This window comes from Monodon monoceros, unplaced genomic scaffold (genome assembly GCF_005190385.1).
Source record: "Monodon monoceros isolate NGI ecotype Baffin Bay Population unplaced genomic scaffold, NGI_Narwhal_1 Super_Scaffold_3, whole genome shotgun sequence".
NCBI classification, from domain to species: Eukaryota; Metazoa; Chordata; class Mammalia; order Artiodactyla; family Monodontidae; genus Monodon; species Monodon monoceros.
In genome coordinates, this window is record NW_021703780.1 from 31,305,155 (window position 1) to 31,332,628 (window position 27,474).

The 27,474-nt window shown below is 54.2% G+C and overlaps 2 protein-coding genes across 2 annotated transcripts in view; both read right to left on the bottom strand.

Moving 5' to 3' along the window:
- Positions 1–1,921: 1,921 nt before the first annotated feature.
- CAPN11 (calpain 11) lies at positions 1,922–20,317 on the bottom strand. The gene is made up of 22 exons (XM_029243277.1): positions 20,287–20,317; positions 14,324–14,577; positions 13,894–13,963; positions 12,196–12,314; positions 10,988–11,121; positions 10,600–10,768; positions 8,999–9,082; positions 8,821–8,906; positions 8,502–8,576; positions 8,073–8,233; positions 7,755–7,924; positions 5,344–5,355; positions 4,844–5,055; positions 4,513–4,552; positions 4,347–4,415; positions 4,204–4,261; positions 4,013–4,077; positions 3,674–3,742; positions 3,190–3,268; positions 2,974–3,090; positions 2,444–2,502; positions 1,922–2,319 (listed from the first exon to the last, which is right to left on the bottom strand). Exons 1-22 carry the CDS (start codon positions 20,315–20,317, stop codon positions 2,293–2,295), a joined length of 2,160 nt encoding a protein of 719 aa, XP_029099110.1. The 3' UTR covers positions 1,922–2,292.
- Positions 20,318–24,479: 4,162 nt separating this feature from the next.
- The window catches only part of TMEM63B (transmembrane protein 63B), a 23,029-nt gene continuing 20,034 nt past the window's right edge, over positions 24,480–27,474 (bottom strand). Inside the window, exons 20-24 of the mRNA XM_029243247.1 lie at positions 27,314–27,419; positions 26,141–26,308; positions 25,788–25,903; positions 25,541–25,621; positions 24,480–25,271 (exon numbers count right to left, since the gene is read on the bottom strand). Of these exons, the coding sequence (XP_029099080.1) occupies positions 25,080–25,271; positions 25,541–25,621; positions 25,788–25,903; positions 26,141–26,308; positions 27,314–27,419 (663 nt within the window). The 3' untranslated portion in view covers positions 24,480–25,079. The remainder of the gene's footprint in view (positions 25,272–25,540; positions 25,622–25,787; positions 25,904–26,140; positions 26,309–27,313; positions 27,420–27,474) is intronic.

A 27,474-nucleotide genomic window follows, 5' to 3' on the forward strand; every position in this document is an offset into this window, starting at 1 on the left:
TTGCCCAAATTCCATGCTGAATTCTCCTCTGCTCAAGCCCCGTCATGAATATGCATGTACCCTTAGTTTAGAACGTCCCCAGTTTGGCTGTTGGGGAGACACTGCTTTGGGAAAGATCTCCAGTGTCCTCCTTACTTGCTGCAAGTAATAAATCCTCCCTTCTCCTGCTCTTTGGCTTGGTTGTGTCTTCTGGCTCGACATCCAACAAGAGGGGAACCCAATTTTTATGTAACAGTAATGAGTTTACCATCTGTGGGAAGCACAGTACTTCACCCTCATAACCTCAGTCGTCCATACAGCAGCCCTCTGAGACAGGCACTGTCACCCCCATTTTTTTTTGGCCGAGCCACACGGCTTGTGGGATATCTCAGTTCCCCGGCCAGGGCTTGAACCTGGGCCATGGTAGTGAAAGCCCAGGATCCTAACCTCTAGGCCACCAGTGAACTCCCTGTCACCCCCAACTGACAGATGAGAAAAAGGAAACTCTGTTAGAGAAATAAAATAATTTGCCCAAGGCCATCCAGCCAGAAGTTGGCAGCATCTTCCGCTAGGGCAAGGTACAAGGATGGGGTGTGGTCAGCATCTTGCTGGGCTCCCCAGAACCAACTGGGCACTGCCGGGTTCTCTCAAAACTCAAAGGACCTGCTAGTTTTCTGGCCTCTCCCAAAGGATCCCTGACCCACCCAGGGACCTTTGCTCCTTCGCTGCTCTGAGGAGAAAAGGTGGTGGTAGAAAATTAGGGTGGAGGAATCAGTCTTAAGACCCTCATTAACAGAGTGTGACCTTCTCTCTCAGACAAGACTGCAGAGGGGAGAGGATGGGAGAAGAGAGTGGCAGGGCTGGAAATGATTCCTCGGGAGGTGGTGGGGGAGGCAATGGAGTGACAGTGATGGGCAGTTGTCACAGAGGAGGCAGGGGGCAGGGCTGGTGCAGGGAATCAGTCACCAGACCCAGGAAGGCTGGAAGCCCCCCACGCCCCCAAGCATAAGAGGAATGGGCGTGTTTAGTGCAAATAGAAGGAAGTCTTTGAGTCCTTACTGCAGGAGGAAACGAAGCTAGCTACGCTGGGAAGCTGAAAGTACACAGACCCAGGACGGATCCCAATTCTTTTGGGGTTTAGATTTATTCGACCCTAATCTAAGGGAATTTGGAGGCGGTCTGTACGCAAGAGGCTGAAAAGCTCGCAGGCACAGTTCCCCAGAGGGGGAAGCCACGGAGCGATCTGGAAGGACAGGAGAAGTGCAGCTGGGGGACACTGCTGGTGGCCTCAGTTTTCCCACTGCAGCAGGAGGCTGGGGGCTGGGGGCTGGGGACAGGGGGCATCTGAGGCAGAGACTCTAAGGTCAAGGACTGGTGAACCAAGGATCCCTCCACCCTTCCGGTGAGGACCATAGCCTGGCAGCCAGCAGTTTTTTTAACAGTAAGAATGATTTGAATCTGAACACCTTTAAGGCAGGAATGAACTCACCCACGGCCACTGTCCCCCACCCCTCCCAGCCACACATCTAAGAGGGTCAGTTCCTTTCTGTGACTGGCTGACTCCTGCCAGTGCAGGATTTTTGACTTTTGCTAGACCAGCAGTGTCACCTTTGGAGACTCCAGTTTGAGGAAGGAGATGGGAGGGGCGGTTCTGGGTCCTGCGGCTCAGCCCTCCCCTCGGATGCTGCTCTGGGTACCGCGCTGTGTACAGTTCGCAGACGGACTCTTATGCCTTTAGCATCCCAGCCGCTGCCCATAAATGACAACAGCGCCCTCTAGCTTCTGTGACAACCACACATTTCCAAATGCTCCCTGGATAGGGGGTGGTATCACCCCAACTGAGAGCTCCTGGGTGTCCCCTCTTTGGTACTGAGGAAATGACTTACACCCCTGCCAGTCTTTTTCTGGCATAGAAACACAAGAGACACAGAAGCCAGTGGCATGTGTTGTTCATTATAATAATGCCCTTGGGGGGGGGGAGAAGGGGGAGCCATGAAACCGGCCAGCGTTGAGTAGGGTAGGAAACGTGGACAGCCTCCCCAGCCGGGGACACCGCAGAAGTGTCATTTAATCTTTAGTGAAATGTACTCAGAGAGGGAGGGAGACTGTGGGGGAAAAACACTTTGCGCTGGGAGGGTGGGCCTGGAGGTCCTGCTGCGGGAATAAGCACGGCATCTCGGCCGTTCCATCAGCAGAGACCGCAGAGTTGAGCGCCACAAGGAGCACCCCGGCCCCCAGGCCAGAACCCGGCGGCGGGGTGGTGGTGGGGCGGGGCGGGGCCGATGGCGGTAGGAAGCCAGGCTCCCGCAGTGACTAACCCCACATGGTTATCTGCAGCCACTGTGGGGCAAGAAGAACATCAGAGGATGGGTGAGGTGGTGGTGGGGCATGACGTCTGGGGAAAGGGAAGGGCCAGTGGAGCCGCGGGGGTGGGGGTGGGTGCCTGAGGATCCTTTCCATGTACCTGGTTCAGGTTCAAGCAAATCTGGCCAGTATTGTTAGGGTCCATGGTTAGAAAGTACGCTGTTTCAAGGAGGAGACAAGGGAGAAGGGTTGGGAGCTGAGTCAGTGGTCTGCAAGACCCCTTCCCGACTAGGGAGGATGTTAGAAAGGGTGTAAGAAGCCGTTCCTTCCCTCTTCCCAGCCAAACCCCCAGCCCAGCAGGGAATTAATGGTAAGGACTCCTACAGCCTTGCTCTGAACCAGGGCCTGTTCTGAGTGCTCTCCAAATACTATCTCATTTAATCTCCGCCTCCCTTCTATGCAGGCTGTACTGTTATCTGTATTTATAGGTAAGGCAACAGAGGCACAGAGAGATAAAGTGACTTGCTCAAGGCAACAGAGCCAGCAAGTGGTGGAGCTGGGATCTGAGCCCAGATCAGCTGTGCCTGGTGGAGGGGAATGGTTCTGGAGCAGTGCTCTTCGTGTGGGTATGTGGGAGAAGGCCGGCGGTCCCCTGGCCCAGGGTGGGGAGTGGGCAGGTGCCTGACTCACTGAACATGGCCTTCAGCCTCAGGAAACAGCTGATGAAGCTGTCAAAATCCATGATCATTTCGTCATTTGCATACCTGGCCACCAACACCTGTGTCAGCTTGTTATTCAGTTTGATGCCTGGGAGAGAGAGAGGAGTGTGGAGGGGGAGAGTCCAGCCCTCTGGCCGCCGCTGCCTCCCCCGTCCCTGCCCCAAAGCCCTCTCCTGCCCCTGGCCACCTGCTTTCTCAATTGCCAAGCGCATCTCATAGGAGTTCAAGGTGCCTGAGTGGTCCTGGTCATACTCTCGGAAGATGTCCTGAAGGGACAAGACAGATGTGGTAGGGCCATGCGCATGGCACGGTGGCTGAAGTGACGAAATGCTTCACGACTGCTACCCAAGACCCCGGGGGCCCCTATGCTGGCCCACCCGCTGAGCTCCAGTATTCCTATCACCTGGTGACTGTGGGGTTACTTCCTGGCACCCTGCCCGGGGCCCTCTGCCTGTATCCTTTACGCTGGCTGATACCTGGACTGTGCTGGTTATTGAATATTTTGACTAGGTAATACGCCAACACATCAATGGCTCCATCCTGGTGTGTGTGTGTGTGTGTGTGTGTGTCTAGTCAGGGGCTCCTGTTCCAGCTCCATCCTTACTAGTCCTCTTCCCTCCGGAGGACCTCTCTTTCTTACCTCCATAAACTGCCCCCTCAATGCCCTTTACCGTCCATTTCTTGATTTTTCTCCACAGGATCTGGAACTCTTGAAGCCCCAGTTTGCCAGAGCCATCTTTCTGGGAGGTAGTCAAGGATATAAGAGGAGGGTGGGGAGGGCATCCTGGGGGCTGGGAAGCAGAGGGACTCACCGAGGTAGGGCACAAGACCCAAGGGGCCTGTATGGTAACCATGGTAACAGCCTGGCATCTTTTGTTACCCCAGTGCCTAATCCCCACCCGGAAGGAGGGCATGGCTGGTCAGAGATGGCCACCTTAGGGCCAGGCTCAGGGGTAGGGGGCTGGGGCAGGGGAGCACTGGACAGGACTGCCCACTGGACAGGAAGATACATCCAAGAGGTTGACCATACAGCGGCACACGTCCAGGCTGAAACCCTTGGTTTTGAGGTTTTTGACTGTGAGGGAGGGAAGGGGCAGGAAGAAGGGGAGGGATGAGCAGGGTGTGGTTGGGGTTTGGGGGGAGGGGTGGGGGGTGATTAAGGGTGGGGGGAAGGGTTGTGAGTGGGGGATGGAAGACTCACCTTTGGAGACCACCTTGTTGAGCAGCTTCTGTAGCTCATATATGCCCACCTCCTTGTCCTAGGAAGGTGGACCGTAAACCCCGGCTCTGGCCCCTTCAGCCCCAAACCACCTCCTTTCAATCCCCCAGCCCTCTGCCTCTCACCTCTCCACCGGCCACTATGTGAAACAAACGTATGAAGTCCTGATCTATGTCATTCTCAGAGATGTTCTCCTGGAGGGAAAGGAGTGGGAGAGGGACACAGTCCAGAAAGTTCTTCCACACCCCTACATGCCACCCCCAAATCCCACCCCCCACAGCCTCCCCTCACCTCTTGGAGAAGCTCAGCGACGTTGGCTTCATCCAGTTCCCTGGGCAGAGGTGGATGAAGGTTCGGAGTGAGCAGGGGTCAGGGAGACAGGGATTCCAGTGGGATGGTCAGGGAGGTCGTGTCGTGTGTCTGCAGCAATATGGAACGGGCTCGTGCGATCTGGCTTCTGACTCTGGCTCTGCTACTACCTGGGACTTCCCTGCCTCATGCCTAAGTTTCCCTGACTGTACAATAGGGACAGGGGCGGGGGGACCCAGCTGACTGCCCCCTGAGCTTGAATCTTACAGCTCTGGGACAGGGGGCCTTGGAGCAGTGAGGTGGGGCCCCTCACCAGGACTCGCTGTGCTTCTCCGTGAAGACCCGGAGCAGGAAGTCAGCATCCTTGTGCGGCTCAAAGGTGGAAGGAATGATGATGTATTCCCCCGGAGGCAGCCGGAGGTGGCTGCTCACCTCCCGTGAGTTGGTGAAGATCTCTGAGAAGCCCAGGTCCTGATACTTCACGAAGAAGTCCTTTTTCAAGTGGACGTCCTGGAGGTTCTGAAACTGTACGTGCCCTGGAGGTGGGTACAGGGCCCACAGGGGAGGGCAGGGAGGGAGGGACCCCCACGGTGATGCCCGGCTGGGCAGGGCTAGAGAGGGCCTGGACCCTGCCCATCTGGCAGGTAACCCCAGTGTGGTCGTTTCCTTCCCTGACCCTCACTCAGGGCCCAAGGGGGCTGGAACCCTGACCCAGTGGGCCCAGAACCCTTCGCCGAATTCCACCCCTTGCCCATCCACATGCCAGGAGCGGGGTGGATGTCTGCCCAGGATCAAGCCCCATGTCTTCTGTACCTCCTTTGGGACCTGGGAAGGGAAGAGAGAGGAGGGTCAGATCCCCAGGATGGTGAAGGGGCTCAGGCCTGTGGAAGCCAGGTGTGTGTGTGTTGGGGGGTGCTAAGGGCACTGGGATGCTGGTGGTGGGGAGGGGCGTGGGCTCTAAGAGCTAAAAGTCCCAGCGTTAATAACACTTGCGCTTTGAATCTAGAAAAATGACACAGATGAACCAGTATGCAAGGCAGAAATAGAGACACAGACGTACAGAACAAACGTATGGACACCAAGGGGGGAAAGGGGTGGTGGTGGGATGAATTGGGAGATTGGGATTGACATATATACACTAATATGTATAAAATAGATAACTAACGAGAATGTACTGTATAGCACAGGGAACTCCACTTCACTGTACAGTAGAAACTAACACAACATTGTAAGACAACTACACCCCAATAAAAAAAAAATAACCCTTCTGCTTTGGATGGCAAAGTACGGTTTACACAAAGTTTTGCCAAGGGGAGATTTTTACCACTGCAGATTAAGGATGGGAAAGAGAATCCCCCAGAGGTGAGATAACTTGCCCAATCTCACACTGCTGAACAGTTAAAGAGCTGGGATAAAAAACTAGGAGAGCATTTTCCATGGAGCGCTCATGTCTTGCAGGAAGTTAATAGGAGATTATTGAAACCGAGGAATGAGCACATAGAAGTTTGTAAAAAGGTGAGATAAACCAAGATAAATAGGTTGCTCTCCTCCAGGGATGACCAGAACCTTTAATATACTGATGGCCCCGTGGAGCTCTGGGTTGGGGTAGAGAATACAGCCTTTCCTGGCAGGGCTGTGTCTAACCTTGGAAATGGCTTCAGGTGTGTCTGTTAACCTGGGGGACTCACAGCCTAGGAGGAGGGCAAGGCTCGTGTCTGCTTCTGTTCACGATTGAACCTCTGGAGACTGACTGGGGCCTGGCATGCAGTAGGTGCTCCATAAATATCACTGACTATGTAAATGAATGGACAAACGGGCATTTCTAGGATTTTGCAAAGCACCGTTTGGGAAATGCTTGTCAGGGGTTTCTCTTGGCCGGAGTCCATGCTCCCATGTGGGGAGGCTTGGGGGTATTGGAGAAATCTCCGGGTGTGTGGGAACTGGTGTGAGTTTGGACAAGTGACCTCACCTCTCTGGCTCCCAATCTCCTTCCTCTTCATTAAAGGCTTTACTATTCGAAAGGCCTTGGGAACAATGCCTGGCACAGAAGAAGTGCTCCCTAAGTGTTTTACATTTTAACAATCTGAAAAGAAGACTGCCAGCCCTGCCTCAAAAGCGCAAAGCACCACTCCAGAAAGAGACAGGGCCGAGATGGGCAGTGAGGATTAAATTGGGAGATTGGGATTGACGTATACACACTACTATATATAAAATAGATAACTAGGACTTCCCTGGTGGCACAGTGGTTAAGAATCCGCCTGCCAATGCAGGGGACACGGGTTCGAGCCCTGGTCCGGGAAGACCCCCCCACGCCACGGAGCAAATAAGCCCGTGTGCCACAACTACAGAACCCACGCTCTAGACCCCGCAGGCCACAACTACTGAGCCCGCGTGCCACAACTACTGAAGCCCGCGCGCCTAGAGCTGGTGCGGCACAACAAGAGAAGCCACCCGATGAGAAGCCCACACCCCGCAACGAAGAGTAGCCCCCCACTTGCCGCAACTAGAGAAAGCCACGCGCAGCAACGAAGACCCAACGCAGCCAAAAATACATAAATAAACAAATAAATTTTTTAAAAATTAAAAAAATAGATAACTAATAAGGACCTACTGTATAGCACAGGGAAAACTACTTAATACTCTGCAATGACCTATACGGGAAAAGAATCTTAAAAAAAAAAAAGTGGGGCTTCCGTGGCGGCGCAGTGGTTGAGAATCTGCCTGCCAATGCAGGGCACACGGGTTCGAGCCCTGGTCTGGGAAGATCCCACATGCCGCGGAGCAACTAGCCCCGTGAGCCACAATTACTGAGCCTGCGCGTCTGGAGCCTGTGCTCCGCAACAGAGAAGCCGCGATAGTGAGAGGCCCTCGCACCGCGATGAAGAGTGGCCCCCGCTTGCCGCAACTAGAGGAAGCTCTCACACAGAAACGAAGAGCCAACACAGCCATAAATAAATAAATTAATTAATTAATTACTTTTTTTTAAAAAAGGCAAAATTCCTTAAAAAAAAAACTGGATATATGTATAAGTACAACTGATAAACCTTGTAAATCAACTATATTCCAATTAAAAAAAAAAAAGGAAAAAGGAAAGAGACAGGGGTGTGGAGGCAGTTGGAGGGTGTCCTGGTCCCGGGTCAGGTGGTGGGGTGGGGTGGGCAGTGGTCCCAGGGGTGAGGCCATGGGGAGAGCAAGAGTGGCTGGGGGACCAGCTGGGCACGCACGGAGTAGATGACAAAGCCGATGGTCTGCAGCTGGGCTCCCTGGGGCCGTGCCCGCCTCCAGTTCTTCTGCATCAGGGCCACCAGGCAGGTGCAGACGGCTTCGTCGTCCTCTGGGGCATCACCCTCCTCGGGGAGAGAGATCTTAAACTGGGGGTTGGTCCAGAATGTGTCTGTGGAGGAAGCAGGTCAGGATGGCCCTGCCCTTCCCAGGGTGGACGGGCTTCCCAGCCAAGAGCCCGCCTCCTCAACGGGGCCCAGGTGTGCGGTGAGTCAGTGGCCCAGCCCTTGCTCCCTGCACCCCTGAGTCCCCTCGCCCACCAATGTAGCTCCGGCAGCCCCCTGCAGTGCTGCCCCTCCTCCAGCTGCCCTCGTAGAAGGTGGTGTGCCAACACCTCTTGTAGTCCCCACAAAGCGTGTCAGGTATCAGATTGCAGATTTCCAGGAGGGTGAAGTTGTCCAGGAAATCTCCGTAGGACATCCTGTGGTGGAGGGGAGCGGCAAGAAGCCCGCGCGCCTAGAGCCCGTGTCCACAACAAGAGAAGCCACCCAATGAGAAGCCCACGCACCGCAACGAAGAGTAGCCCCCCACTTGCCGCAACTAGATGGGCCAGAGCCCATCAGCAGCACACCCACACCTGAAGGCGACCCCCAGAGCCTCCCCATCCAAGGCACAGGTGGGACAGTGGCAGGAGAGATGAAGGGACTGGGTATGGGGACAGAAGGTGGTCCTCCTCAAGCGGCGCTGACCAGAACTCTCCGTCCTCCTTCCTGTGCAGTAGCTGCCTCCGGACGTCTGCGGCCACCTCTTCCCACTCCTTGGCACTGGAGCAGAGACAGGCAGTGGAGGGGCAGGGGGTCAGGAGGCACCTCGGTCCTCCCCCAGGGATGCCCTTACCCCTGAATGTCTGCCTACTGGGGGTCCTGGTTAGATGGAGAATCTAGAGGGGAAGGGCTCACACTGGGCGCAGGTGACCGGATGCCAGTCAGTCCCTCTGTGGCATGGCCTTGCTCGTGGGCCTGCTCTGTGCTCTACCCCTCCCCCCAGAGGGCTGGTCTGGGCACCTACTTGTCACTCCAGGCTCCATTCCACTCAATCCGGCCCCAGGGATTCCGGACCCGAATCAGTGTTTCCATCCTGCCGTGGTACAGGACCTGGGTGGGTTGTGGGCAAAGGTTAGGAGTGTAGGGTCACAGAAGTTCTCCTTCTCCTGTCCCTCTGGGTGGGGTGTAGTGGTCAGACTCACATCCTGAAGGCCGGTCACTGAGTAAGCATGTCCTTTCACCAGCATCCTTTCCGTCAATGACTCCAAGTCACTTTGGCTGTTGATCTACACAGAACAGAGAGGAAGGAAAGGAACTCAAGGTCTGGTCAGAGGGATGGGGGCACCTGAAGTGAGGTGACAACTCTCTGGGTTCATTTTTTTTTTAAATTAAACTTTGTATTTTCAAATGATTGTAGACTCACACGCAGGTTTCTTTGTTTTTTTTAGTTGTGGCATGGGGAATCTTTTAGTTGCAGCAGGCAGGATCTAGTTCCCTGACCAGGGGTTGAGCCCGGGCCCCTGCATTGGGAGCCCGGAGTCTTACCCACTGGACCACCAGGGAGCTCCCTCACATGCAGTTTTAAGAAATAATACAGAGAGATACGTGCACCCCATATCCAGTATCCCCCGGTGGTAACATCTTGCAGAACTATAGCACAATATCATGTTTTTTCTTTTTTGGCCGTGTCACGCAGCATGCAAGATCTTAGATTCCCAATGAGGGATCGAACCCTTGCCCCCTGCAGTGGAAGCGCAGAGTCCTAACCACTGGACTGCCAGGGAATTCCCTATAGCACAATATCAAAACCAGGATGAAGATGTTGACACAATTCGTCAGTCTTATACAGATGCCTCCACTTTTACTAGTACTCATTTATGTATGTTTTATGCATTGTTATCATATGTGTAGTTTTCTGTATCCACCACCATCATCACAATATAGAACATTTCCATCACCAGTAGCATCCCTGGTGTTGCCCTTTTATAAGCAACATCCACCTCTTATGACCCTCTTCCCTAACCTCTGACAACTCCTAATCTGTTCTCCATTTAAAAAAATTTTGTCATTTCAGGACTGTCATGTAAATGGAATCATACAGTATGGAATCTTTTGGGATTGGCTTTTTCCATGCAGCATAATTTCCTTGAGATTCATCCAAGTTGTTTCGTGTGTCAATAGTTCATCTCTTCTTATTGCTGAGTAGTATCCCCTGGTATGTATGCACATGTCCAACTGTTCACCCTTTGAAAGACATCTAAGTTGTTTCCAGGTTCTGGTTATTATGAATAGAGCTGATTTGAACACTTGGGTACAGGCTTTTGTGTGGACATAAGTCTTCATTTCTCTGGGATAAATGCCCAAGAATACAATTGCTGGGTCTTACAGTAGCACTCTGGGTTCATTTATTTATTTGAACAAATATGTGTTGGGTATCTATTGCATGCCAAGTACCATCTTAAGCCCCAGGACCCAGCAGTGAATGAGACAAATAAAGTCACTGTCTTCATGGAATATGAAAACTGTCTGGAGAAGATTGGTTGTGAATATACACGTCGATAAGTAAGACAGTTTCTGATCATGATAAATGTTGGGGAGAAAATCAAAACAAAGTAGAGAGGAAATGGGGGGCAGGAGCGGCTAATTTAGATTGGGAAGCAGGGAAGGCTAGCCTGAGGAAGGGCCATTTGAACTAAAAGATGAATGAGAAGGAGCTAGTTATGCAGGTATTTGGAGAAAGAACTTTCTAGGTGAAAGCAACAGCAGGTGCAAAGGCCCTGAAGCAGGACCGAGCATGGCTTACTTCGATGGAGCACCCCATGAGGGATGATCGCTCTATGGCCTTTCTAAGCATCCTCAACAGGTTCGGAGGGGGCTTCTGGAGTTGGAAGCTCTGGGTCACGCCCCCCGTGAAGTCCTCAAAGCCCTCCACTGTGTTGCCCCCTGACAGGGCTTCATAGGATCCGTTCAGCCTGTGGGCACAGAGAGGTTACCGTCTGGGCTCTGGGATGCAGTTGTGAGCTTGGACCTCAGAGGGTGAGGTGAGGGAAGGGAGGGATGTCCTGCCGTCCCCCTGCCTCTTCCCCTGATTCCAGTTGCTCCCCTACCCTCCCCCCCCCCCCCCCCCCCGTCACTGCCGACTGCCAGAGCAAGCTTGGAGGCCAGGCAAATCGCCAGGCTGGGGCACTCACTTGGCGTACGCCTTCTCCAGCAGGGCACTCCAGAACTCGGTGCGCTCGGCTGAATGCACGAACACCAGCTTGCCATTCTTTGTGGGCAGCCGGTCATCCACCACCACGTCCATCCACTGCCCAAATTGCCAAATCTGCGGGCGGCAAGGTGGGTCTCAGCGGGGCGTGGGGCATCTGTATGCCCCAGGCCCCCTTCCGAGCTCAGACACACATACATGCGCGCACGCGCGCGCGCGCGCGCACATCCCCCCTCCCTTCTTGCATGAAGACTCTGTTACACGAGCGCCTCCTGGTGTCAGGTTCAGTGACACACCAGTAACAGAGGACCCCTCACCCCTCCGCCGCCGCCGCCGCCAAAGAAAGGCAGTGAAAGGCCTGAACCTCCCCCCAGCCTCACCTCCAGGTTCTGCCATGGCCTCCAGAGGGACCCACCCACCTTTTGACCTTGGCTGGACTTTTAGGACTTCTGAGGTCTTAAAAACTCTTGTGACTTTCAGAAATATTTTTATGACATGAGGAATTTGTCCACATGTTGAATAATTTGAAGAGCAGATTACAAAAATTACATGACAGAAACTCCCAATGTCATATGCGCACATGCACATACACACACGTATACGTGCATATACATATGTGAGCGTATCTACCGAGAGAAAGACAGAGACAGAGAGAGAGAGAAGCAGGAGGAAGAGGAGGAGGAGAATGAATCACAAACTGATAACAACTATTTCCTTTGGGGGCTTTAAAAAATTAGCTGAGGGCTTCCCTGGTGGCGCAGTGGTTGAGAGTCCGCCTGCCGATGCAGGGGACACAGGTTCGTGCCCCGGTCCGGGAAAATCCCACATGCCGCGGAGCGGCTGGGCCCGTGAGCCATGGCCGCTGAACCTGCACGTCCGGGGCCTGTTGCTCCACAATGGGAGAGGCCACAATAGTGAGAGGCCCGCGCACCGCCAAAAAAAAAAAAAAAAAAAAATTAGCTTACACAATTTCTTTAGTGAGAGGATATTTCTCTGATAATTAGACAAAAATCCACCCTAATAAATGTTGTTTTTTTCAAAAAGGAAAGAAAAAAGGTAAACTTCAAAGCATGTACTAATTCTTTCTCTCTCTCTCTCTCTCTCTCTCTCTCTCTCTCACACACACACACACACACACACACACACACCCCTCATACACAAACCAACTCTGGCTTTCAAATCGCCCTTCACCTGAAAATGGAAGATGCCAGCATAGTTTTTCTTGAAGCTCTGCCCCCTGGGCACCACGCGGTACAGCAGTTTGGGGTACACTGTAAGGGAGCCGATGGCAGCCAGCAGCCAGCAGTCCCCTGGAAAGACAGAAGGGCTCCCCGTTTGAGCACTCCCATGTGTGTGGATCCCAGAGTCCAAGCCCCAGAAGATCAGGAGCTGCTCTGTGGCCCCCTCCCCGATGCCCTCCCACTGCAGAAGGGCCAGCTCTGGGGTTGAGTTCTCCACCTTTCCTATTAGGCGAGAGACTCACAAATCAGAGCCAGATGTTTTTGTTCTGGGATTTGGGGAGAAGGTGTTTTTGGCCTTGGTCTTACTCCTCCCTCTGGGACCTGCCATCTTTGGGGGACAGCCAATCATCTCCTGTCCCTTGAACAAGGCCAATCCCCTCCCCCATGGCCCCCCACCTCTACCCCATGATCAAAGTGGTGTGGTGATCAAGACGGCTCTCCTTGTTGTCAGCCCCGTAACACTAGAGACCCAAGGGGCTCAGTCTGTACCCTCACTGGGACACAGAGGCAGGATTCTTGGGCTGAGGTCATCTGTTGCCATCTCTCCTGGGGAATCTCAGACCATGGGTGGGGCTTGGGGCAGGGTGGTGCCCTGAGGGGGTGCATGGGCCAGGCTGAGGCTGAGGGCACTGGCAAAGCTTCTGTGATTACCAAGGCCTTCTGACTGCCTGAGGAACGCTTGGAGGGGGGTAGAAGGGGGGAGAGGAATGTTAAGGACACTGTCGTCACCATTGTGGAAAGGGCACCTAGGGAGAAGCAATTTTTCCTCTGGTAACCCTGGGCCCTCCAGTTCAGTGAGCCCCAGCGGCAGCTGTGGGACCTGCTGTCTCCTTGGCCTCTGCCCTACCCACACCCTGCCCTCTTCTCTGCCACAAATGGGACACAATTCAGCCCAGAGGAAGCCCACCCTGGCCTTCTTCCTTAAGATGCAATGAGGGGTTTGGAGGAAACCGGGGGATAGGACCAGGCTTAGGGAGGAAGCTCTCTCTGGGGGCTGCCCGTGGGAGCCTGCGGGAGAGTGGCCGCTCCTTTACCTGATACCCCAGACTGAGGAAGTCGTGTCACTTGCAGTGGTTAGCAGAAGCCTAATTCCCCTCTCCTTGACCTTAGGCCGGATTGGGAGCTTGCTTTTAACAGCAGAACATGGGGGAGTTACCGCCTGCTTCTCCTGAGACCAGGTGGTGAAGGCATTCGGGCTTCCTCCTTGCTCCCTCTCGGGCCGCTCACTCAGTGGGAGGCCAGCTACCATGTGTGGACACTTAAGCGTCCTACGGAGAAGCTCATGTGGCAAGGACCTGGGGCCTCCTGCCACGTGAGTGCACCATCTTGGAAGGGGATCCTTCAGCTCCTGTGGCACCTCATGAGAAACCCTGAGCCGGACCAACCAGGCTATGCTGCTTCCTAATTCCTGCCCCGGAGAAGCTGTGAGATGATAGATGTTTGTTGCTTTCAGTCACTGACTCCTGGAGCAACTGCTTGCTCCCAGACCCAGGTGGCAGCAGGTAGGGGTGGAATCCGGATTAGGGGAGGAAAAGGGACACAGAAGAGCTGTCTGAACCCAGGGCTTCCAGTCCCCCAGCCTCAGGAGCCACCCCGGCACTCTTTCCCAATTCACCCCCTGCCCCCAGCTTTCCTGCCCCCCACTCACCGAGCACCCCCTGGCAGATGTCGGTCGGGCTGACCCCATTCACAATGAATTGAGGATTGCTTGTGATTTGCTGCAATGAAGGAATAAAAGTTTCAGAGAGCCCAGGACACCCCCCTTCCCAAGCTCCCTCCCACTTCCCTGGGGAATGCTGCTGTCTCTTGGAGTTCTAGGGGAAACATTGATGGGGGCGCGGCAGGGGGAACTTGGCCTAATTGTAGGCTGGGATGGCAAAGGTCAGTGAGTGACCTTCCCAGGGGCTTTCTGAGAGGTTTTAGTTAAGCCTGTCCCGAACCGTCCCCTGCCTTGATGGAAATGGAGTCTAGTACAGAGCCAAGATAGGGCGGTGGGGGATTGGAGATTATCCAAGTGACTGGGACGTCACTACTACCCCCACCCCCCATGAGTCCATGCCTCCCTTCCCAGTGCCCACACGGGGCCGCTGCCAGCTGATGTTCTGCACGTGTTTGGAGTTGGGGCCCAGTTCCTTGAAGCCCAGTGAGCTGGGTTCAGCGGGGAAAAAGGGGTCCTTGAACAACCGCCCCTTCCGTAGGCAGAGTGCTCGCAGCTCCTCAAAGCTCTGGTTGTTGTAGTTCTGGGCGTTGTGGTGCTGGCCCATGCCCTTGGCCTTGAGTCGGTTCTGGCTTATGTGAGCCACCATCCCCTTGTTGGTGAAAACGGTCTCCGCTGAATAATAAAAAGACAAATAACCTAATCGAAAAATGGACAAAGATCTGAATAGGTGTTTTTCTGAAGAAGATACACAAGTGACCAATAATCACATGAAAAACTGCTCCACATCCTTCATCAACAGACAAATGTAAATCCAGGTCACAATGAGATACTACTTCACATCCACTAGGGTGGCTCTAATCCAAAAGACTGGTAATAACAAGTGCTGAGGAGGGTGTGGAGAAATTGGAGCCCTCGGGCACTGCTGGTGGGGATGTAAAAGGGTGCAGCCACTTTGGAAAACAGCCTGGCAGTCCCTAAGTTAAACACAGAATTACCATATGATCCAGCAATTTCACCTCTAGGTATATATACTCAAGAGAAATGAAAATATATGTCCATACAAAAAATTCTGCACAGGGCTTCCCTGGTGGCGCGGTGGTTGAGAGTCTGCCTGCCGATGCAGGGGACACGGGTTCGTGCCCCGGTCCGGGAAGATCCCACGTGCCGCGGAGCGGCTGAGCCTGCGCGTCCGGAGCCTGTGCTCCTCAACGGGAGAGGCCACAACAGTGAGAGGCCCGCGTACAGCAAAAAAAAAAAAAAAAAAAAAAATTCTGCACAAATGTTTATAGCAGCAGCAACACTCGCAATAGCCGAAAAGTGGAGAAAACCCCACTGTCCATCAGTTGATGCACGGACCAGCAAATGGACCAGCAAAGTGAGGAATACACGCACAGCGGAATATTACTCACCAATAAAAAGAAATGAAGTACTGAGACATGTTACGACATGGACGAACCTTGAAAACATTATGCTAAGTGAAGACAGCAGTCACAAAGGATCACATATTGTATGATTTCGATTATGTAAAATGTCCCAAACAGGCCAATCTATATAGAGACAGGAAGTATAATCATGGTTGCCTAGTGCTTAGAGGGTTGGGGGATTGGAAGTTGATGGCTAAAGGGTATGGGGTTTCTTTTGCGGGAGAATGAAAAGGTTCTAAAATTGATTGTGGTGATGGTTGCACAACTCCGTGAATGTACTGAAAACCACTGATCGTGCACTTTAAATGGGTGAATTGTATGGTATGTGAGTCACAGCTCAATAAAGCTGTTTAAAGAAAATGACCTCCAGACCATGCAAACAGACACTGCCTTTTGGGGAGAGTGGAAATAATGGAGCGCAGCGGGCAGGAGGGCAGAGGGGAAGGGGCTGCTCGCGGGGGAGGGTCCAGTTAGGGAATGGCCCAGTGGGCGGGGTGGCTGGGTCTCTGAGAGGAAAAGTCAGGCCGGCTGACAGGTCCTGAGTCAGCTGGCAGCTGGGGACCCAGGATCCCTCCTCCCCCAGAGGGACTGCAACCTCTTACACCCTTCCTGAGTATGCCTGCCCACACCTGTCAGCCCTCTGTGGGACTGATTCCCCACTGCCACCAGCAGGGGACCCAGGAGGAGAGTGTGGAGGAGGGACGAGAAGAGCAGAGGTCTACTCTGAATCTCCAGTCCTACCCCACCCAGGCACCGGGGGCCTGCGCCCCCCCATCTCCCCACATTCTCAGCTGCCTCTGGAATAAGGAAGTGCTTGGGGGAAGGGAGGAAGGATGTGGTCTAAGTTAAACAGAGCCCAGTTGGGGCCGGGGTGTGGGAGGAATCCAGAGTGAGGAAAAGAAGGGGGGCAGCTGCTGAGGGGGGAGCAGGGGGGTCTCAGTTATGCTTCCTCCCTCGAGCGGACAGGCAAGAAGAGTTAGAACAGCAGAGATACCAGTCCTGAGCGCCTGCTCTGTGCAGGGCCCCGAGAGAGGGCTATGCGGTGCCCACGGTGACCAGAACAGGAAGCCCGAGCTCGGAGGTCGGTAGTGGGTCGAAGGTCACGGAGTGAGGGCTGGGGTGGACTAAGCCTGACCGCAGACCCCAGATTGGGCTTGTGACCTTCACCCTACGCTGTCCTGGAAGGAGGTGCCTCTCCACCGTGGGAAGGCCTGGGGACCCAGAGCCATCTCCCCATCCTAGTCAACTAAGGAGGTCACGGGCCATTTGTGGCTCAGCTTATCTGATACCCCCTTACTCTTCCCATTACCCAAGCAAGCAAACCCGTTCTCCCGTCCCTCACCAGCGTCTCCTGGGACTTCTCTGGGTCCAGGAATGACTCCCGTTCCCTCCACTTATTAGCCTGACAAACCCACACAGGTTGCCACCCACCAGCCCAGTGCCTTGGAGCACAGGCTGCCTTTGTTCTTCAGCTGCATTGACTGTTCCTGCCTTGGTGCCTCTGCTTGGAATCACTCCTCATCCCACACATACATCTGTCCACTGGGAAAGTCCTGGCTCAATGCCACCGGCTCGGTGAAGCCTCCCCTGACGCCTGTGCAGAGTCGGGGCTGCCCTGGTGTCCAACACTCTCCTTTATTATGACACCCATCCCTGCCTGGCCTGTCTGTCCCTCCCCCCGCACCGAGGTGATGAGCTCTCAAGGGTGGAGGTGGGGTCCCCTGTCCACTGCTGGGTTCCCTCAGTCTTACACTGCACCTGACCCAGCAGGGGCTCAGAAACGCTTTCAGGGGATGAATGAGTGACTGTCTGCTTTGCAGACAGTAGTAATTTTTCATCTATGTTTGCAAATCTATGTTTTCTCTCTCCTGCCCCGCTCCCCAACTCCCTGTTCCATTCTAGCTCCACATGTATTTTGTTTACTGGTTGCCTCCCTCATAGAATGAATGCTCACGCAGGCAGGGATTTTGGTCTGTTTTGTTTGCTCCTGTATTCCTGCTGCTGTATTGTGTACATAGTAGGTGATCAATAAATATTTTGGGGCTTCCCTGGTGGCTCAGTGGTTGAGAGTCCGCCTGCCGATGCAGGGGACATGGGTTCGTGTCCCAGTCCTGAAAGATCCCACATGCCGCGGAGTGGCTGGGCCCGTGGGCCATGGCCACTGAGCCTGCGCGTCCGGAGCCTGTGCTCCGCAACGGGAGAGGCCACAACAGTGAGAGGCCCGCGTACCGCAAAAAAAAAAAATATATATATATATATATATATTTGAAGGATGTTCTTGGCAGCCTCTGTAGGGAGGAGGTCAGTGTATCTCAGTTTCTCCCACAGGAAGAGGGCCCAATAACAATCTGTGAAAGGAATGGGTGGGCGTGTGGTTCATCCCTGGGACACGCCCATCCATTAGGGCGAGCCCCCTAGCAGGTGCCCAGTAAATGGTGGGACCTGCAGACTCCAGTCCAGCACTGTCCACAGGCCATGCTTGGGCTGGGGACCAAAAAGGGCCCAGCTCAGCCCAGGAAAGCCAGAGTGTTGGTGCAGGGAATGACAAAGGTCTTGGCTACAGCAGAGAGGTCTCTCTGGGGTCCCTTGGGGTCCCTGAGGCCTGGAGGCTTCTGGCCCCCACTAAGAAAATTTCATTGGCTGTAAGGATTAGGGTGAGTTTGCTGAAGAAAAACTTGGAATCCTGTCCTTTGCTTCTTCCATAAAGCCTGTGGCTTGTGATGAGAAGATAGTAGGAATCCTCCCTCAGTTATGAAAGTAACTAGCACTTACACAGCATTTATAAAAGTAATAATAATTAACAGAGTTTGAGGACTCAGCGCATGCCTGCATGGCTCTAAACACTTTATGTGCATTAACTCATTGAATCCTCACAACAGCCCTGTTAGTTAGGTTTATTATTATCGTCTCCCTGCTTCAGAGGGAGAAACTGAGGCACACAGGCTGAACTTCCTCAAGGCTGCACACCTGGCTGGCAGCAGAGTCAGGGTCACACCTAGGCAGGCTGGTCCATGCTCTCACCCATTACCCTTACTGCCTTTCAGGGAGGGAGCCTCGGTGGAGGGGCAGAGGCTGTGCTGGAGAGAAGGACAAATGGTCAGCAGGTCTGGGGCCAGCCCTTCTTCCATCTTACTACAGCCTCTAGGTGGCCTTTCTTAAGCTCTTCCCTGGGCTGGGAGGAGAGGTTGAGGATGGTGTTGGAGAAGGGGTCAGGAGGTAGCTTATTTCTCTTTAGCAGAGCTAGTGCCCTGGGCTGCACCAAGCCAGAGTGGGTAGCTGTGTGACCTTGGGCAAGTTGCTTTACATCTCTGAGCCTCGGTTTCCTCATTTGCATGAAGAGGTTGCTATATCCTATCTTGAAGTATGTATCAGGATTAAATAATGCAACATACATGAAAAAGACAGGTGTTCCATAGGTGCTCAGACAATGTTAGTTGTCTTCTCCCCGCTGATCTGGCTGGTCAACTAGTTAGTATTTATTGAGCTCCTAGCAGGATCACATAGCCCCCTGCATACCCCTCTGTCACAGGACTTAATGAGCATAAGGACAGGGTCCTGAGAGGAAGGACAAAGAACATCCCTAAGAGAGAAGAGAATCCAGAACTTGTTTTGTTTCACTGCTGGGTCCTCACCCCATGTTGCCAGCCGACCTAGGTGGGTGAACCCAGGGCCCGCCCAGAGAAGGTAAGTCAGCGGTTCTCAGCGAGGGGTGGGGGGTGATCGCATCCCCAGGGAACACTTGGCGATGTCTGGAGACATCTTTCATTGTCCTAACAGGGGACTGGGGTGTGGGAGCTACTGGCATCCAGTGGGTAGAGGCCGGGATGCTGCTAAACATCCCACAGTGCACAGGACAGACCTTACAACAAAGAATTATCCTGCCCCCAAATGTCAAGAGTGTGGAGGGTGAGAAACCTGGACTAAGTGAATGGCCCAAGACCCCGCATGGTGAGGGAACCCTCCGTGCCCTTCCACCATGGGGCTGCCCTCTGCCCGGCTGCCCCCAGGAGTGAACATGCCGAGCTCTCCAGAGGTTCTGGAAGGACCACAGAAGGTGCTGGTGTCTAAGAAAATTGGAGAACATCTGAGGGCAGACCAAGGCAGGCGATGAGGGTTAAATGTCACCTCCCTCGTGTTCCGGGAGCCATCCGTCCCCGGACCATCACCCAACTGAGGAGTGATTGCTCACTGTCCTGACTCCAAACCTGCCTAAGGTCCTGCATACTCCGTCAGCCGGGTCTGTGCTTCTGACTCAGTGGCTGGCAGGGAGGACTCTCTCACACACACACACACACACACACACACACACACACACTTCACCACAGTTATCTCCCAGAATGTCTCAGGGCCAGGGGCATGGGCAAGCTGAGACAGACAGACAGACAAGGCTGGCTGTGGGAAGGACAGGCAGGTTGCTAGAGCAATATGTGAAAACAAGGTGTGAATGTATAGGACGATTTTTGGACAAGACAGGGCATGCCTTGTCTTCCCCCATCAGACTGGGGACCTGTAGATTTAGGGACAGCTTAATTTCCAGAGCAGAGAGCAAACAAAGATGTTGTCTAGACTGGACCTGGGGCCTCCCCTTCGGCCTGCACTTCCCAAGAAGCCTGGAGGCTGGGCCTAGGGTGCCCCTTATTTCTCTAACAGCCACGGCCATGGCCACGGGGGCTTCCTTCACACAAGCCTGTTTCCCAGGTGGCTGTGACAGTGCGGTGGCTGGTCCCTCTCCTCTCCCCGACTCCAAACTCTCAGTGGTGACGAGGTTGGGCTCCGGCAGGTCTGACCATCCGTGGCCCTTTCTTTCCCAAACCAGCTGAGGAAGAGGCCTAGCTCCTGCGCCTCAGGAGCACCCAGTCTGATGGAGGAGTCACCCTCAAGGGGACACAGCCCCTTCCCTGGGGGGAGGTCCTAGTCTGCCAGGGACAGGAGTGGGACAAACCCCATCAATGCCTACCTGGGGAGTGCAGCATGTTGGTGGCTCGCATGGTGCTTGACAGTTGAAGGTTCTGGGGGGAGGGGCTGGAGGACTCCCACCCCCACCCAGAACTCTCCAACTGCTGTGGGATTCCTAGGTCGGTGGCACCTTTTTTTTGTTTTTTTTTTGCGGTATGCGGGCCTCTCACTGTTGTGGCCTCTCCCGTTGCGGAGCCCAGGCTCTGGACGCGCAGGCTCAGCGGCCATGGCTCACGGGCCCAGCTGCTCCGTGGCATATGGGATCTTCCCGGACCGGGGACTCTCAACCACTGCGCCACCAGGGAAGCCCCAGTGGCACGTTTTTGTTTTTGTTTTTTAATTTATTTATTATTTTTGGCTGCGTTGGGTCTTTGTTGCTGCGTGCGGGCTTTCTCTAGTTGTGGCGAGCAGGGGCTACGCTTTGTTGTGGTGCGCGGGCTTCTCACTGCAGTGGCTTCTCTTGTTGCGGAGCACAGGCTCTAGGCGTGCGGGCTTCAGTAGTTGTGGCTCGCGGGCTCTAGGGCGCAGGCTCAGTAGTTGTGGCGCACAGGCTTCACTGCTCCGCCACACATGGGATCTTCCCGGACCAGGGCTCGAACCTGTGTCCCCTGCATTGGCACGCAGATTCTTAACCACTGCGCCACCAGGGAAGTCCAGTGGCACGTTTTTAACAGCTGCCTCCTTCCCACTTGTCCTCCCACAAGCTGGTGCTGTCGCTAAGCTGGCCCCTTCCATCTGCCTGGTCCCCACCCACCAGTCCAAGGGCCATCTCCCTGTGGGGACAGGAGACCCAGCACCCGCACTCTGGAGGTCACCACGAGGCTGGCTGTCCTCACCGTATCATCCCGTCAGGATAAGTCTGAGACCCTCTTCTTCCGCCCAGGGTTGCCAGGAAGGGGCTGTCCCTGACACCTCAACCAGACCTCTTTATCTTGAGAGCCTCCTCGTTTCCAGAAGCCACTGACATGGCGTTCTTCCTGTGCATCTCTGTGTCTTCACATGGCCTTCTCTGTGTCTGTCTCCTATTCTTATAAAGACACCAGTTGTATTGGATTAGGGACCCACCCTTTTCCAGCATGACCCTATCTTTTAAAAAAATTTTAATTTATTTTTTATACAGCAGGTTCTTATTAGTTATCCATTTTATACATATTAGTGTATATATGTCAATCCCAATCGCCCAATTCATCACACACACACACACACACACACACACCCCAATGGCTTTCCCCGCTTGGTGTCCATATGTTTGTTCTCTATATCTGTGTCTCAATTTCTGCCCTGCAAACCGGTTCATCTGTACCATTTTTCTAGGTTCCACATATATGCGTTAATATACGATATTTGTTTTTCTCTTTCTGACTTACGGCGCTCTGTATGACAGTCTCTAGATCCATCCATGTCTCTACAAATGACCTAGTTTTGTTCCTTTTTATGGCTAATATTCCATTGTATATATGTACATCTTCTTTATCCATTCGTCTGTCGAGGGGCATTTCAGTTGCTTCCATGACCTGGCTATTGTAAATAGTGCTGCAATGAACATTGGGGTGCATGTGTCTTTTTGAATTATGGTTTCTCTGGGTATATGCCCAGTAGTGGGATCAGCATGACCCTATCTTATCTAATTAGTTCTGCAATGACCCTATTTCCAAACGAAGTCACATGCTGAGGTATTGGGGATTAGGATTTCAAAAAATCTTTTTGGGGGATGCAATTCAACCCACAACATTCTTCTTGGCATGGTTAGGCCACTGGCATGCCTCAGAGCAGGTGATGGGGGTGTTTCTGGCTTAACTCCATGACACTGGGGGAAGGTGTCTGGTACCACGCCAGTCATTTTGGCCTAATTGTGGGTCCTTGAGTCATCACTCTCCATGTCAATTTTCTCAGCTGAACACTAAAATGTTTGAATGAGGCAAGGTGTCCTGCCTTTAAGCTCCCATAACATCCTAAGATTTTTTTCACCCTGTCCTAACTCCACTGTGTACAGGTTGCGTTACCTGGGGCAAGAGACATCTCGGCCATGGGCCTCACGCTTCTCATCTATAAATTTGGAATAGGGCACCTCTGAGGACTCAATTACAGGCCCATCTCATTTTATTGTGTTTCAAAGACATTGCATTTTTTACAAATTGAAGGTTTGTGGCAACTCTGTGTCAATCAAGCAAGCCTACCGGGGCCATATTTCCAATGGCATTTGCTCACCTTGTGTCTTTGGGTCACATTTTAGTATTTAGAACTTACCACCAGCAAAAAGATTACAACTTGCCGAAGTCTCGCATGTGCATTTTTTGAGACACAGCGCTACTGCACATGAAGAGACTACAGTGTAAACGTAACTTTTATGTGCGCTGGGAACCCCCAAAATTCGTCTGACTTGCTTTATTGTGATATTTGCTTTATTGTGGTGGGCCTGGAACAGAAACCCCGGTATCTCTGCGGTCTGCCTGTAGTTCACTCATAGAAAGTGCTAAGAACAGGGCTGGCCCTAGCGAGCACTCCCATCTCTGTCTGGCTTGTCGTGCCCTCGGCTGTGGGTGCCCAGGAGGCAGCCTTGCTCCTCACTGTGTCACCGGTGCACAGTAGGTCCTCAGGATGGTTTGATGGAGGGATCAAGGGTGAGACTGCTGTTTGTGGCCTCCGGGGACTGCTGTGTGTGCTCCCTGCTGGAAACTCAGCCAATTTCTGTCCATCCACCGGCTGGCTCTCTGTTCCCCTGCCCTTGGCTCGGCAGCAACTCCAGCCCTGGGACTTCGGGATGCCTGCCCCCTGGGGTCCACATTTCCCAAGACTGCGGATCTGACACACAGGACATCCGGGTGATTTTTATCAGGCTTTTCTCTGTTTGCTGTCCCCACTGTTGGCCGTTTCTTGCCGACCGTCTGCAGGCCTTTGGGGTACCTGCTTCTTCCTCCTTCTCCGCCTCCTCTGAGTCTCCCCTCCCTTCTGGGAGTTCTTTGACTCTCTTTCTTGTTTTCTGCAGTGGGTGGTGGGTGGCAGGTGGGCAGGAGGATGCTCCAGGGCCTTAGGGGGTCACCTGGTCATGCTCCCTGAGTTTACTGATATGGAAACAGGTCCAGAGAGGAGAGGTGGCTCTCCTGGGGATGCACAGCAAGTGGGCGGCAGAACCAGGACTGGAGTCCAGGTCGTCTGGCTCCTGTTATACACGCTGTATACTCTGTGGGCCTCTGGAGGGTGGGCTACAATGGTCACAGGAAATTTCTTAGAAAGTGAATTTGAGTTGGATGTTAGAGGATGGATCAGACTTGAACTGGAGGGTCTGCAGACCCTCCCTCTCCAGTCTCCCTCCCTCTCCAGTCTCCCTCAGGAGAACCTCTCTGAGATCCCTCCCAGGCCGGTATCCTTGGGCAAACCCCATACCCTCCCTGAGCCTGTGTCCTCGCTCATACAAAGAGGAAAACCACACCTGCTTTGTAGGTACTATTAATGAGCATAGTATTAATTACAGTTGATGTTTATGGGGTGTTTACCATGTGCTGGGCACTGGGCCAAGTGAGCACTAGACATATATTATCTCATGTAACTCTCACAGCAAACCCACGCCTGACATCACAGCCAGCTCTGAGGAGTAAATGCTTTAAAAAGCATAGAAGTCACTTAGTGTAATTCCAGGCACATAATAACCACTCAATAAATTGCATCAACAATGACAACAAATAATAATGACAGTATTTGGTCGACTACTGTGGCCCTATTTTCTTGCCTCTCCCTCTCCAGAGCAGCCCACTAAAAGTGCCTCTCTGGAAGCAGCTGTCCTGGGATCGTCCCCCTCCAGGAAGCCTTCCTGGACCAGTGTGGAACTTGTGGCTCTGCACGGCCTTTCTCCCCTGAATCTCTGTCCCATTTGTGTGGATCTCAGCAATTCAGAGTGTGCGCCCATGTCCCTGTTCCTCATTCTGAGTGGTCCCACAATTTCCTCAGGGCAGGGGGTAGAGGCAGAGGTGACAGGGACGTAGGGGGAGGGTGGTGGAGAGGCTGGCATTGTGAATATAGCAGGCCCCTCCTGCTACTCTCTCCTCTCCCTGATGGAGAAACTGAGGCTCCACACAAGAAGTCTCTTGCCCAGGTCACATGGGGATGCTGACCTCATAGGTCCTCCAGACCAACAGAAGGGTGGTTGGATGCCAGCCATGTGTCCAGGGCAGCAGCGCAAATCAGACACCTGCCTTGGAGTTTTTCTTTCCATTTTTATTTTAAAGGAAAAAAAAAACAACAACAGTGCAAAACCCCATTTTCCAGTGTCAGCCACGCCCCCCCCCCCCCCCCCCGGCCCCCCCCCCTGGCTTGGGGCCTGACTCTTCCTCCCGCTCCGCACCCCCTCCCCTCTCATGCAACCCCTTAGGGGCTGGAGGCTCTACTTCCCTGGAGTGCTAGATCCCAGGGGGACTTGGGGGGAGGGAGGAAAGAACTGGGGGGGCAGCCCCTGATCCACCTGCCCCCAGCAGGTCTCCAGCCAGTATCCCCCTTGGCTCTTATTAACCCTTTCCTGATCATACTACTAGCCCAGGGGGGCACTGATCTGGGGGGAACCCTGTCCACACCCCTCTTTGCCCCGGGGCCGGCTCGGGGCTCTCCTCACTGAGGTTGGGGGGTTCCCTCCCTCCCTCCATGGTGGGGGAGAGCGGTGAAATCCCCAGGTTTAAATACCTTAATGAAAGCAGGGGATGGGGAAGGAAGGGGCTTTAGATCTAATAAATTATTAGCGTTTTAGTGTCCGTGGGGGGCGGGGTGGGTGGGGGCAGGGCGTGGCCTCCAGGGCCCTCCCTCCCCTTACTGGTGAATCTCATTCTCTATGAGGCTGTCCTCACAAGACTGGAAGTCTGTGTCCGTGAGGCCGTCAGGCGGCATCAGCAGGTCCTCATCTTGGGACGAGGATGACGGGGGCTCGTCCCCTGAGCTCCCAGGACCCCCATCCCCATCCCCGTCAACTTCTGAGTCCTGCAGCACCTGAGCGATGTATTTCTGAAGGGGGAGAAGGGTGGGGGTGAGGGTGGACAGCTGCCCCTCGTGGGGAAGGGGTGAGGGGGGACCTCATGGCCTGTGAGGGGAGGGGCGGTGACCCTCTTCCTAGGGCGGGGTGGGGCAGCCTCCAGCTGCTGAAGCCAGATCCCTCCCGGCCCGGGGTCTGGAACAGGCTTCCCTTTCTGGATGACTAACGGCACACCCAGCTTTGGGGCTGGATCTCCACCAGAGGCTCTTCCCCACACTTGGCCACGGAGCAGGGCACTCACCGCAGATTTGGGGACAGCGGCAGCACTGGGGGGCCGTCCATTGCTTCTGGGGTCCACGGTATCTGTCTCCGTGTGCTCAATCTTGAGGGGCCCAGAACGAGTCAAGCAATGGGGGGAATGCCCTGGCCCTCAGCCATAATCACGACCCTACTCTCTCTTGGCATCCCTGCCCTCAGCTCCCAATCCCCCAACCCCACCCTGCTGAGATTCTGCCCTCGGCCACCTCCCTGCCCCCCTTGCCCCACACCTTGTAGTTGTGGGCACTGAGGTATTTGAAGTGTCCGAAGCAGACGTGGCAGAGACAGATGACAATGGTGATGACCAGGACCACGAATGTGAACATGGACGTGGGGGCTAGAAACCCTGGTGTCGGGGTGGGCAGAGAAAGGGCCGTTACCTCTCCTCCGGGTCCCCGTCCCACGGGCTTTTGCCCCCTCTGAACGCACTCCCACACTCGCACAGGCTGGGGCCTCTCCCAGGCCCCGGGCCTGTGACCCCCGGCCCTCGTGGCCTCCCGTGGCCTGCTCTGCCTCGACTCCGGCGGGAGCCTCCTCTGCCCACCGCCCACGCCGGTCCCCGAGGGTGGGCGGCGGCCCTCACCCGTGCGCATGGTGGAGAAGAAGAGGAGCCAGAAGAGGCACAGGATGGGTGCGGCAACCACCTGGTTCACAGCCCCTGAGTGGATCTTCTTGTCCAGCTTGGCCGGCAGGTAGGCGTAGTAGAGGTTGTACCTGTCTACCAGGTGCTTTAGCAGCATGTACATGAGCCCTGCGGGAAGCCACATGGGCCCTGACCTCGAGCTGCCGGCCTTTGTGTGTCTGTCACGGGTTGTCCTGGGCCTTTTGAGGTCACTGAAGGGCTGGTCCCCCTTCTTCTGCCCCAGGCCCAGTAGAGAATAGAGCCCCAAGCCCCTCGCAGGACCACGGAACCTCAGCTTCCACTGCTTCAACCCCTTCACTCTGCAGCCCCTCCCTAGGAATTCTACTATTAGAAATCCATTTGTTTGGGTCAGCAAGCATCCTCTTAAAACCCATATCGTTCTTCCTATCTCTGCCCTTAAACAGATGAGTATAAATTAGGTGGCAAGTTCCATTTTCCTGGAGGTTGAGGGGATGGGAAATTTCAAATGAGGACAAGGTGGTTAGTTTGGGAGTTTGAAGCCTTCAATAACCAGGGAGGGTGGTGAGGGGTTAGGATGTTAGTGGGGGGAAAGGAGAGGCCACCAGTGGGGGTGATAATTGGGGTGAAGAGAAACTTTGCTAAATTTCTTCAGAAGGAAGAGGGACTTGCCCAGGTCACATGGTACAGCTACAGCAGGGTATTTCCATGAGTAGTAAGGACCATGCTGAAACCCAAAGGTCTTTCCTGAGTTTACGGGGCTGTGTACAAGTGTGCCCATGGATTCTGTGTAGGACTGTGTGTGTGTGTGTGTGTGTGTGTGTGTGTGTGTGTGTACACCTCAGTGGGCATGCGATGTGTGTCCAAGTATATCCACCCGAGTGAAGGCACTGGTGTGAGCAAACATGGCTGTGTTGGGGAGACTTGGCCCAGGGGCCCAGCACACCAGCTGATTCCAGCCTGAGCTGAGATGGCTTTTCCCCTCCTCCCCCCTGGCCAAGCCCCAGACTGAGCCAGGGACCGGGCGGGAGGCCCGAGGGGCCGGCCTCCCAGCCAGGGCCCTGTCCACTCAGGTGGCCTGCCTTGCTAGAGTGGAGCGGGAGAGGTCCTGGGTCCCCCCGAGCAGGGCCCAGGTCCCGGCGCGGCGGTGCCTACCGAAGGGCACGATGATGGGGCAGGTGATACTGTAGGTCATGACCACCGTGAAGACGCACATCATCCAAGCGTAGGCTGCGCCAAACTGGAACTCGTAGGCCTGATGCTGGGGGGGAGATGGGCGGGAGGGTAGCTCGGGAGCGGCGGGGCGGCCTGCAGGG

What these genes read in the sequence shown, in the direction of transcription:
- CAPN11 (XM_029243277.1), bottom strand. Translation starts at nt 20,317, where the DNA reads ATGCGAGCCACCAACATGCTGCACTCCCCAG. An exon ending in TCAGCTGGCAGCGGCCCCGT is followed by an intron (nt 13,964 to 14,323) that starts GTGGGCACTGGG and finishes CCTTCATTGCAG; the next exon opens with CAAATCACAAGCAATCCTCA. An exon ending in CTTGGCAATTGAGAAAGCAG is followed by an intron (nt 3,091 to 3,189) that starts GTGGCCAGGGGC and finishes TCTCTCTCCCAG; the next exon opens with GCATCAAACTGAATAACAAG.